Below are 12,500 nucleotides of genomic sequence, written 5' to 3'. Positions count from 1 at the left end.
CCACCATCCCCTGCCGGAGCCTCGTGGAGCTTTTAGGTGTTTTCGCTCTATAAGCACTCACAACGCCCAGTCTGGGAATCGAAACCGCAGTCCTACGACCACAAGTCCGCTGCCCTAACCACTGGGCCATTTCGCCACACGGATATCATCTATATGAGCTTAAATGTCCTACTACCAGTGTAATACTGTAACTATAAACGGGAGCAATTCATCCATCAGTGGGTGCATAGCTTAATCATTACTGATACCAAAACGCATCTCTATTTGTGCCTTGTTTTAGCCCAGCTAAAATCTTCAAGTATTCTATAATTGTTTGGTTCCACATTCACTGGCCTCAGAAACAACTAATCTATAACAGGTTGCAGACTAAAATCTAAGTTTTGTTTGGGACAAGAAAGTTTTTCAGTTCAGAAGAGTTGCTGACTCTACGAAACCTGTGACCACATTACAATATTGCTCATATATCCATAATTATGAGCTGGCATACACACAATATTCTAGATCAGATCTGAAGCCATCTAGCTCAGAAAAGTTTTACTCAATCACTGTATCACTGATTTATATGATCCTCCTCCCTCTCTCTCCTTCTCTCTCTTTGACTTCTATAACACTATCACACTCACCCTAACTATTTGATACATCGGTTTCTTGTCATTTTTACACTATCTCACTCCCAGACCATACATTCTTCTTTAGAATCGTTTATAATAGTAAGGATAATTATGATAAAAGCAAAATTCAGGACGTAACTTAAAAATACTTCATGTTAGAATTTGCAAATTGCTAAAAATCTCGAAAGAAATCTTTTATAGTTATAAGATGATCATGTTTTCTGCTAGCAAAGTTAGTAAGCATGATGGATTATTATGATGGTTCATATATCTTTAGTAATTAAGTGTTCATAACCAATAGATTTAACCTGCATTGGAATAGTGTATACAGCTCACTGCTCTAAAGAGTCAGAACATTGTATAATTAATGACTAATTTTTGAGCTTGCTGTACTGATTTCAAGTGCTATTATTTATTAATCAGAATAAGGTAGTGGGAAAACAATTCAAATGCTTAGTCTATCAGACTAGGACCTTTAACATTATTGGGATTTTTGATTTTAGAAACCGGCCCTGGTTTGCATTTACAAGTTAACTGGTGTTTTATTTCATTGAGGCTGGAAGGGTAAAATGTAAAGTTGGCAAAATTTGAACTTAGACTGCAGTGAGTTGGAACAAATATTGGTTTCAAATTTTGGCACAAGGCTAACAGTTTTGGGGAAGGAGTAAGTCAATTACATCAACCTCAGAGCTCAACTGGTACTTATTTTAATCCGAAAGGATGAAAGGCAAAGATGACCTTGGCAGAATTTGATCTCGGAACATAAAGAGAAACAAAATGCTGGTAAGCATTTTGTCTGGCATGCTAATGATTCTGCCAGCTTGCCCCCTTGAGTTGGAACAAATATTGCAAATATTTTGTCCAGTGCTGTCATGGTTCTGTCATTCTGTTAAATATTATCTGATAAATTTGTTTACTATGTTTGTACCTTTGAGTATATGTGAGGAATATAAACTCATTTCTAGACTTTACCTATTTTTGTGTTTTGACCGATAAATTCTGGTCATCTTCAGGTGTCCTGTTTGACATATATAATCATGTTAGTTGTTTAGAAAAAAAATTCCGCTTTTTGTGAAGTGTATCTTTTTAATTTCTTTTTTCTATTTTATAGATTACCAGTACAGGCGTTTCAGTCTGTATTTGAAACCTACCCAGACTCTTTAGTCCGTGTTGTACAAATTATAATGGTTCGGCTGCAGAGAGTCACATTCTTGGCTTTACATAAATACCTTGGTCTCTGCACTGAACTTATTAACCCGGTATCATCATATTTTTTAAAATTGTTTTCATTTTGTTATGTGTTTTATTTATAAATCTACTGAGAAGGGGAACCCATTACATTTTTAAGCAATCCTAGACTAGAGTGTAGGAATAACTTGCTGAGTTTAGTATGGTTAATGATTATTTGAGACATTTTCTAGATAAAAATATCGACATGAATAATTTAAGCATTAATGTAATAGCTTTGTTTATCTGTTAACCATTTTGTTATGCTTTCTGAAAAAACACATAACTCTGATTGTGGAAATAAGCAAAGCCCATCCCACCAATAACATGGAGCAATGTGTTCAACAGTTAAGTGTTGTTTTATATAAATGGAAGGTAAAGACTTCAAAATTCTCATTTTGTCATGTTTCGATTATAATTTTTTTTTTTTTATCTGTAATGTATAATATTTACATTCAAAAGTGCTTTTGAATATTGGTTATAGTCTTCAGTTGGCTCAGATGTTTTCGCTGGTCCCTTGCTCCTAGATTTGTTCTATCACTGGGGCTGTACTATATTCTTGATATGACACTTAACATTTATTACTTAGTGGTAAAATAGTATCCTGTATAGGGGTTGCCACCCATAGTGAGAAATGGAAGCCCTGTATAACTGAAATTTAATGTATGGTAATGTGCCTAGTCTCTTGTAAAAAAAAAAACAAAAAAACTGAAATAGGCTTGTATCTCATTTTGGGGGAAAATATATTGCTTAGCTGTTTAATGTCATAAAAACAGGGATAAACTATTAATATTTTTTCTTTTTTCTTTTTATGTGGTGAAGTTGGTGTCTCAAGATGAAAATGTGAAAACCTTGAATATCTATTCCTTGCTCAATAACAGCCATGGAAGTCCTCAGAGATCCATAAGCTTAAAAGACCACCAATCCACACCATTATTAAACCTGCCATGTCAGGATGCAACTTCATCTTCAGAACCAGAAACAATTAATTATTCATCTGAGAAATCTTCTGGATATGCATCTAAAGACAATTATTGTAAGTATTTTAGGATTTATGTAATTTGCTTGAAATATTTTCTGTCTCTGTCCACATTAATTGGTAAAACCTATAAACAGCACACATTTGCTAAAACCTTGCATAGTGTGTGATCATGTATGGATACATATTCACATATCACAGGGTAGATTATAAATGAAACTTCCTAATAAATGGCAAATATTTCCTCACCAAACAATAATGATCATTGACTTAGCTTTCATCTTTGTCCTCTTGCTGACTCTTCTCCTGTTGCTTTAATGATCTTTTTTCTCTGCTGCACTTGTCTTTCCTTCTTTCATCAAAGCTTTAGCCTTCGTATTCAATACTGAACACTTTGTTTTACTGATGACAATGGAAAGTATTTCAGCCAATCTTGTCTTTAATGAAGTTTTGAAAATTGCTATAATGCTGTAGGTTACAGAACATTACTTAATATCTACATTGAATAGTAACTGCTGTTTGCTCTGTTTTTTGATTAGGGAACAAAATATTGGCTATCATTTGTGTATTGTATTGATGTAGTGGTATACAATTTGAAAAAGTACAAGAATATCCTCTCAAGATAATGTTGGAATTGATGTAAACATACATCAACCAGTAACCAATTTCAATTGTTACCAAAGTGCCGCAAAAAGAGATTTGTGTGGATGCTGGTGCCGCATAAAAAGCAGTGGTGATGGTGCCTTGTAAAAAGCACCCAGTACACTCTGTAAAGTGGTTGGTATTAGGAAGAGCATCCTGTCATAGAGACCATGCCAAAACAGACTACAGAATCTTGTGCTGCTGCTGCTGGCCTTGCCAGTTCCTGTCAAGCCATCCAACTCATGCCAGCATGGGAAACGAATGTTACATGATGTTAATGAGTAATGAAATAGATTTTGGATTTTGTTAGTGGAATGAAACATTCTGTTAGGGATTGAGCTAAAATATAATTTATATTCTTATTTACTCTGGATATTATTTGCTCTTCCCCTCAAAATTAACACTTCTCTTCCTATATTAAAATGTTGATGCAGTTTTGCATGTACCTGTTTTTCACAGAATGATATTTTTATAGATTTGTTCTGGTAGTGTAGAATATTTTATGCACAATATGACTTTTGAATATACAAATAGTTTTGATTGTGCACTCTGACATTACTAAATGTTTCTCTTTTGAAGTACAAAGATCAACTTCAATGTGCAGTTCTGTATCAGCTACCACTGATTCTATTTCTGTTGAATTTGATCCTGTGTTTGGTCGATCACAAACCTCATTCCAAAGAGATGTTGCTGGGGGGCTTGCACCTGTACAACTGGTAAGTGCTTTTTTTTTTTGTTGTTTTTTCTATTTTTACATTAATTTTTCCAGTCATGTATCTTGAGTAAGTTGGTTTAATTGGAACAGTTATTTTTGCTGTTGGATGGTCTTCTTACTCACTCAACTGTAATGTAGTAATGAAACTTGTTCTTTTCTACTCAAACAAACTGAAGCAGTCAGTTATATAGGCTTCATAGTAGAACTCAATGACAGTAGAAAAGTCTGCATTTATACCTTGAACTTCTAAAACAGCATTATTAAACTCAAGCCATTTTTATGTATTGTGTGCTTTTTAATTCCATTTTCATATATAAATCTCTTTAGTTCAAGTGTTATATCAACCTCCTCCTTATGAATTCCTAGGGTTCTGCAGTTAGGAATATGGTAATGCTTTACTTTCCTAAACTGAATATCATCAATAACACTGTATTTAGATAAACAATCAAATTTCTGTATAATCTGCTTTTATTATTTCGTGTGCAAGATTCTTGATGTGGATACGTGTGTTGAAAGAAATACGATTAAACCTTGGGAGAAGCATTATGCCGGTAATAAATACACGCACTGGTTCAGTCCTTTATTAATTTATAAACAGTATTTAGTTTTTGTCTTTCATTTTTTTTTTTTTTTTTTTAGAGACAAGTTACTGAAGAGATTGCAAGAGTGCAATGAAATGATTTAACAAAAAAAAACAAAACAAAAAAAACAACAACCAAAGACGAAAAACTAAATACTGTTTATAAATTAATAAAGGACTGAACCAGTGCATGTGTTTATTACTGGCATAATGCCTCTCCCAAGGTTTAACCGTACTGCTTTTATTAATTATTTCTGTTTCATTCTCTTTTTGTTACTTTCATAGATTTAGTGTCATACTTGTAAAATATTGAATTGGGTGATATTGGTTAATCCTAGTTCCTTATTGTGTCTATATTTTATTAATGGTTGTGCATTCAGGCCACAAGGAAGGGTAGGTAAAATTTTAAAATCTGATGGCCATATTGCTGATATAGGAAGATGTTAGTTAAAGATTTGAAATCTAAATGGGTGAGTTAAAAATAGACAATGGTTATGAATTGAGTAACCCTCTTAACTAGAAGTGGTTTTTCGTTTTGCTGTTTAGGTGTTCTATGTATGTGAGATACATGGTATGTTATAATGCAAAGTGCATTGATTTGGTTGATTTAATATATCTATGTTACTTGAGGGTGCACTGAACCTATCCTATTGTTTGTATATCATTTGTAATAGCATGTCTTGCAGTATTCCTTCTGCTTCTTTACATTCTGAATTCAAATCCTGCTAAGGTCACCTTCGCTTTTCATCTCTCTGGGGTTGATAAAATAAAGTCTAAGTTGAGCACTGAGGCTCAAATAAATCCAGTATTTCCTGCCCCCAGATTTCAACTTTGTGCTTGTTAGATAAAAATTATCTAAAAAAAAAAACATATTTGCTGTTGAGTATGCAGTGCCTTTAGCCTCATTTAGATTTATATTTTATTACTTTCTCTAAGGTACCATTTAACCCCCAAGTAATCTAAATAGGTTGGTTCTGCTTAGTGTGATACATAAAGCAATCTGTTATATTTGCATTAACTTTTTAAATGATATTTTTGTTACCACGTTAGTGCTAGCGCTATGGTAATAAAATGCTTACCCATTACACTCTGTAGAGTGGTTGGTGATAGGAAGGGCATCCAGACATAAAGCCAAAGTAAAAATGAGACCTACAAGTGAGATCTGGACCACTGACATATCTAAAAGCATCTATTTATTGCTAACTTTAAATAAGAACTGATTCATTCCATTTCATCATGGAAAGTGGACATAAAATGATGACCTTTTTAAACATTTAGCATTCAGATTACTCTGTCTAATGTAATGCTTATTTATTCACATTGTTTTTTAAATTAATCATGCATTATCTTGAGTTTCAATTGTTTGTGTTTAGAATGACCTTGTAGGTTAGGTGTGATAGCCTGGATCTGGCAAGTTTGAACATAAAACAAGTCAAATATTTGAGTCAGATATGGCCATTTAAATTTTAGAGAGTATAATGTATATTCAACTCATCATGTATGGAGCTTAAGGCTTCCTCTTCAAAAGGACAATTAACATTTTTATAATTTTACAGCTATAAAATTGTTTTGTTAGATGTTTTATTTTATATCTAAATATTAGGAATGTTTCTTTAATCTATTTAATTCTTTTCATTTAGAGTGATGATGAACTATCAAGGCAAAGAATGAATATCAAGAGACATGCATCAGACCCAATGGGATATTCACTTTCTGCAGGAAGAACATTAATTGATGTGAAAAAAATTGAACTGATTAAAGTGGATTTGAGTAATCTTTTCAAACTAAAGGTGAATATCTTTACATGTAATATTTTGTTTTCTGACACACACATACACACCATCATCGTTTTAATGTTCACTTTTCCATACTTGCATGGGTCAAACGGAATTTGTTGAGACAGATTTTCTGCAGTTGGATGCCCTTTCTGTTGCTAACTGTCACATGTTTTCCAGTAAGGTATAACATGTACCTTGTTTGTACACTTTGACAGTAATGCTTGCTTACAACTATCGTGTGATTTGAAGACAAGGAGTCACACACACAATCATGCCTCTGCGTGCGCGTGCATGCACACACACACACGATCATGCCTCTGCGTGCGCGTGCATGCACACACACACACACACACACACACACACACACACACACACACACACACACACACACACACACACTGTATAGTACCTTGGGCAAGTGTTTTCAACTATATTCTTGGACTGACCAAGGCTTTGTGAATAGATTTGGTAGCTGGAAACTGAAAGAAGTATGTTGTGTGTGCTCATGCATTTTTCTCTGGAAATCATTGAACTACAAAAAGTGACATTATTCTAAATATTATGCTAATTTTTTTTTACATATGTACCTGTGGTGTGTGTCACGCTTACTTCAAAGGAAGAGGTAAAAAGAGAAATAATACTTAAGCAGAGGAAGTATAGTTGAAGTGAGAGGCAAAGCTGCAAAGAGGAGGGACAGACAGGGAAAGAGAGAGGAGATTCATAGCACTGACAGGTAACACAAATATAACACATTAAGCGCAGGAGCATGAGTGAGAGGCAAGGAGACATAGAAGAGGGATAGGGGATGGAGGCGGAAGAGAGAGTTAGATTGAATGAAGGAAAGAAGTGGGTACAGAATATTAGTGAAAGACAATGAAACCGTTCTCACATCATCATAGACAAAACGCTGGACAATTTTTATTTTTGACAAAATATGATAAAGCAGTTGAAGAGATGGAAATTGCAAAAACAAATGTTGCCTGTCTATTTGTCTGTCTCTCCTTCCCTCCCTCAGCAAATAGCTGTGGATGTTACTGATACTTTTCTACAATTGAAGGGAGAGGTACAAAGGAAAAGAGAAATTAAAGGTGTTAACCAGAGGAAGTATAGTTGAAGTGAGTGGCAAAGCGAGAGAAAGGAGGGAAAGAGTGAGATAGACAGTGACTGGTGACTGAAAGGAAGGTGTTGTTTTTGTGTTTTTAAATGCTTATCAGTATTTTCAGAGTAGACACACACACATACATCTAAAGATAAGTACATACGTAGATACATTGAGACATTGTTGAATCAGATCAAAGGCAAATAACCACAGCCAATATTTGATGTTACTTTTCATTACCACAGGAGGACGAGTTAGAGGCAAGGAGACATAGAGGAGGGTGTAAGGAGGGAGGGAAAGAGAGAGAGAGAGAGAGAGGGAGATAATGTGTTAAATGCAAGAGGATAGGTGACAGGCAAGGAAACATAGAAGAGAGAGAGAGAGAGGAGGAGGCGAGAAGGATATAGATTCAGTGAAAGGAGTGGATACAGAGTAATAGTGGAAGACAATAAAACCCTTCTCATATCATCCATAGACAAAACGCTGGAAATCTTTTCCTTTTCAACGATATATAATAAAGCAGTTGAAAACATGGAAATTGCAAAAAGAAATGTTACCTATTATCGGTAATCTTCCAGTTTAGGGAGGTAAAAAAAAAAAAAAAAATACAAGGGAAATAACTTAACGTCTTACTAGTATTATCCGTACTACTCTGAAATGTTTTTTTTTTTTAGCTGTTTATAAATAAATCACACACGTGATTGAATATCATAGTACCGGCTGCACAACAACTTATGGTAATCTTCCAGTATAGGGAAATAATGGTCAAACTAAATCGTTTGACCAGAGCTCAAAAATAAAAAAAAATTAGTGTAATAGGTGTAAAACAACTTATTGTGAACGAATATGAAGAAAAAAATGCGCGCTCGCGAACTGGTGGGGTGGGGGAGAGTACGGATATTACTAGTAAGACGTTAAGTTATTTCCCTTGTATTTTTATTTACTTTTTTACCTCCCTAAACTGGAAGATTACCCTATTTATCTAAGTTATTCTCTTTGTTTGCCTCTCTCTCTCACACTCTCTCTCTTCCTCTGTCTGTCTCAGCAAATAGCTGTGGATTTTACTGTTACTTTTCTTCAGTTGAAGGGGAAAAGTACAAAGAAAAAGACAAAAGGTGTTAAGCAGAGGAGGGTATACTTGGAGTGGCAAAGCAAGAGAGAGGAGGGACAGAGAGGGAGTGATAGAGAAAGAGAGAGAGAGTGAGACAGATAGTGACTGGTGACTGAAAGGATGGTGGCGTTTGTTTTGTGTTTTTAAAAGTTTATCAGTATTTTCATGGTAGACTGATACATACATTGAAAGAAAAGCAAATACATATATATATATATATATATATATATATATATATATATATATATATTATATATTTTTTTTTTCTTAGCTCTCCTGCGTGAACTTTCTGAACTTTCTGTCCGCAGAAGCCATGATAGATCGTTGACCAAACACCATTCAATTTTTTTTCTCCGTGTTTTTCTCCTTTTTTCTCTGTATTCTTTCTGTTGAAGAGCGTAGCTTGAAACGTTAAAGACTTTCTGTATTCCCAAGCGTCAAACTAATACATCCTTTTGTTGTTTACCCGACCTGTCCTCGTCTGTTGTTTTTTTTTGTACATTCTCCTAAATACATATATACATTGACACCTTGTTAAATCAAACAGATAACCACAGCAAATATTGGATGTTATGTTTACCTTTCATTACCGTGGTAGGATGGGTGAGAGGCAAAGAGACATAGAGGAGGGAGAGAGAGAGTTAGGTTGACTGAGTGAAGGAAGGGAGAGGATTGAGAATAATAGTGAAAGAGAATGAAACCATTCTCATATCATCATTGGGAAAATGCTGGAAAACTTTTCCTTTTTGACGCAACAGTCAAGCTGGTTAGCAGGACAGGAAAACTCACGGAGGGAGTGAAACTCGTTGACTACAGGTCGTACCAGTTAAAAACAAAAGGCATCAATGTTTAAACCTCTTACAGGTGGTTGTTGTTGTTGGCACTCTGTCACTTACGGCGTCGAGGGTTCCAGTTGATCCGATCAACAGAACAGCCTGCTCGTGAAATTAACGTTCAAGTGGCTGAGCACTCCACAGATACGTGCCCCCTTAATGTAGTTCTCGGGATATTCAGCATGACACAGTGTGACAAGGCTGACCCTTTGAATTACAGGTACAACAGAAACAGGAAGAAAAAGTGAGAGAAAGTTGTAGTGGAAGAGTACAGCAGGGTTCGCCACCATCCCCTGCCGGAGCCTCGTGGAGCTTTAGGTGTTTTCGCTCAATAAACACTCACAACACCCGATCTGGGAATCGAAACCGTGATCCTATGACCGCCAGTCCGCTGCCCTAACCACTGGGCCATTGTGCCTCCACTAGGTGGTACCAGTTAAAAAAAAAAACATTAATGCTCACACCTCCTGTGAGCATTGTGCAATGTGCATGTATATCGACTGTCGAATTTAAAAAATATCAAATTATATTGTATGATTATTAGTAGTATTTCATAAAAGTAACAAAAATTATTCCATACTTAAATATGGTCATTATTTAAAGATGCTTACATTTTTTGTATTTTGTACAATTTCCCAGGGTCCTGCTTATACATAATTGTTCGATAGTTATTAAATGAAGTCACTATTTACAGATACTTACATTTTTTACGTTTTCATGGGTCCAGCTATATTATTATTTCTACTGTAATTGTGGTTTTAATATGTGAAAGAAGAGATCATTTACTTCGAAACACAGGTGATAGAGACAAGGTGATTTGGTTGTGAAACAATGCCTCAGTTATATATTCACCTAACATGTATAGTTATGTTACAGAAAAATTAATGTATTTTTTTTATATTTAACATCTGTATCTTTTTCATGGACAGGATAGATTTTGTAAATTGGTATATCTGGTGCCTTGAAAAAGCACCTAGGACATTTAGCAAATGGTTGGCATTAGGAAGGCATTTAGCTATAGAAACCATACCAAAGCAGACATTGGAGCTCAATGTATTCTTCTTGTTCATTGAGTCGTTGATTCTTCCAACCCATGCCAGCATGGAACTGTCTAGGTCCTTAACTGTTGATATCATATCTCCTTATTTATCAGAGCACCAATAACTGTAGCATAGTTAGGTTATTTAACTGGGATTGGACTACCAGCCTTTGTGGCATATGTTCAAATCTGTATTGGGTATCTCATAATATTGCTCCCTCACTCTCTCTTTCCCCTCCCTCTCTTGGCTTGGGCAGATTCTATTTGCTTTAGTCTACCCACCTGTTGAAAACAGATAACCGTTCTTCTGCAAACGTTTACAGTAAATTGATATCTTAACTGGAGAAAGATTCATTTCCTTTAAAATTAATGAATCTAGTCCTAAATTATAAAACTAATTCTTGTTACCTGTTTATAACTCAAATTCTTTACTTGTATGTGTTGTAAATGAAAATACTTAACTAAGAAACTTGATATTTGTTTCATTTGAATTTATTTTTTTTAAGGATCCAAGTTTATTGGATGATAAAATGACCCTCAAACAATTTAAAGCTGGAACCATCTTGCAGAAACAAGGCGATCAAGTAAGAATTAGTTGACACTTAGAAACCACAAGTATTCATTCACAATTTAAAACATTATTGGAGCAATTTCTCTTAATTCATGTTTTGTCTTTGTTTTTTTTTTATTTCCATACAAAGATATTTTGATTCTATTATGTGTGACATCATCACAGATATTTTCCCTTATTTCGTTTTAATAATATTTAAGAGTAGTAAGGATGATCAAACCAAAATGATTACAGCATTTAGTTTCTTCCGTCTTCATAAAACATTCATTTCCTACTGGTGTTATCTTCATTTTGTGTATTGGAGTTGATAAAATATGATAGATATTTGGATCAGTTCAACTGATCTTCAATGAAAAATTGGTTTGCATGTAGTAAATTAATAATATTGACTGAGATGTGATTAGAAGATAATTTTGTGTTGCTGTGTCATTCATGCAAACCTAAATAATGGTTGAAGTCAATTTACTTATGTTGCTGGTACTTTAAGAAATGCATAAATTTCATTCGATTTAATTCCTGTATGCTATAATCATCATCTATAAATATGTAGTTTTATGCCACAAAGTTGATATTTTTATAAATAAAATAGAGTATATTTTTATTGCTTGGATTTTAAAACTCGTAATGATAAAAGTTAAAAATCAAACAGCTATAAAATAAAATTTATATTATTCAATTGTTGGTTTTTGTTTTATAGTATTTAATATTCATTTATTTTATTTCTAGGATTGTAACTTGTTTTTTGTTGTGTCTGGTACATTAAATGTCTCTCAGAATTTGGTAGGACATGAAGAAAAAGAGGTTAGTTTTTCTACCCTTGTCTAATAATTTTTTCATAATTAAATATAATCTCTATAATTCAATCTGACAAGTTGTGTTCTGCAAGAATCAATAACTAAAAATTGAGGTACATGAGTGTATTGTGAGAGGAAAAAAAAACAAAACAAAAGAATGTTTTTGAATAGGAAACTAGAAAAATCTTTTTCTTATTAGGCTTAAGACTGACATTACCTATAGCCCTTACGAGGCTTTTCAGTCTTATAAGACCAGTCTGGTTGATGTTATGCTTGCACTACTCTCAGGTTAGTTCTTGAGTAAAGATGAGCAGAGGGAGTCTCAGATGAATTATTTTTAAAAAATTGAGTCTGTAGGATGGAGCATTGTTCATAAACTTTGTTGACCCATTGAGACTGATGAGTTTCGTCATCGTTTGATGTCCGTTTTCCATGCTGAGATGGGTTGGATGGTTTGACAGAGGTCTGGAGAGCCAGTGGCTGCACCAGGCTCCAATCTGATCTGGCAATGTTTCTACAGC

At 34.4% G+C, this 12,500-nt stretch overlaps 1 protein-coding gene across 1 annotated transcript in view; it reads left to right on the top strand.

The window, feature by feature from the left end:
• LOC106876024 (patatin-like phospholipase domain-containing protein 7) overlaps positions 1-12,500 on the top strand; it is an 81,863-nt gene that overhangs the window by 28,817 nt on the left and 40,546 nt on the right. Inside the window, exons 9-14 of the mRNA XM_014924399.3 lie at positions 1,723-1,870; positions 2,661-2,874; positions 4,039-4,175; positions 6,395-6,544; positions 11,121-11,198; positions 11,912-11,986. Of these exons, the coding sequence (XP_014779885.1) occupies positions 1,723-1,870; positions 2,661-2,874; positions 4,039-4,175; positions 6,395-6,544; positions 11,121-11,198; positions 11,912-11,986 (802 nt within the window). The remainder of the gene's footprint in view (positions 1-1,722; positions 1,871-2,660; positions 2,875-4,038; positions 4,176-6,394; positions 6,545-11,120; positions 11,199-11,911; positions 11,987-12,500) is intronic.

Source organism: Octopus bimaculoides, chromosome 1 (assembly GCF_046866305.1).
Source record: "Octopus bimaculoides isolate indiv1 chromosome 1, ASM4686630v1, whole genome shotgun sequence".
NCBI lineage: Eukaryota > Metazoa > Mollusca > Cephalopoda > Octopoda > Octopodidae > Octopus > Octopus bimaculoides.
Note: the sequence above shows the minus strand (reverse complement) of the source record. Positions and strands in the feature narration are given on the sequence as shown.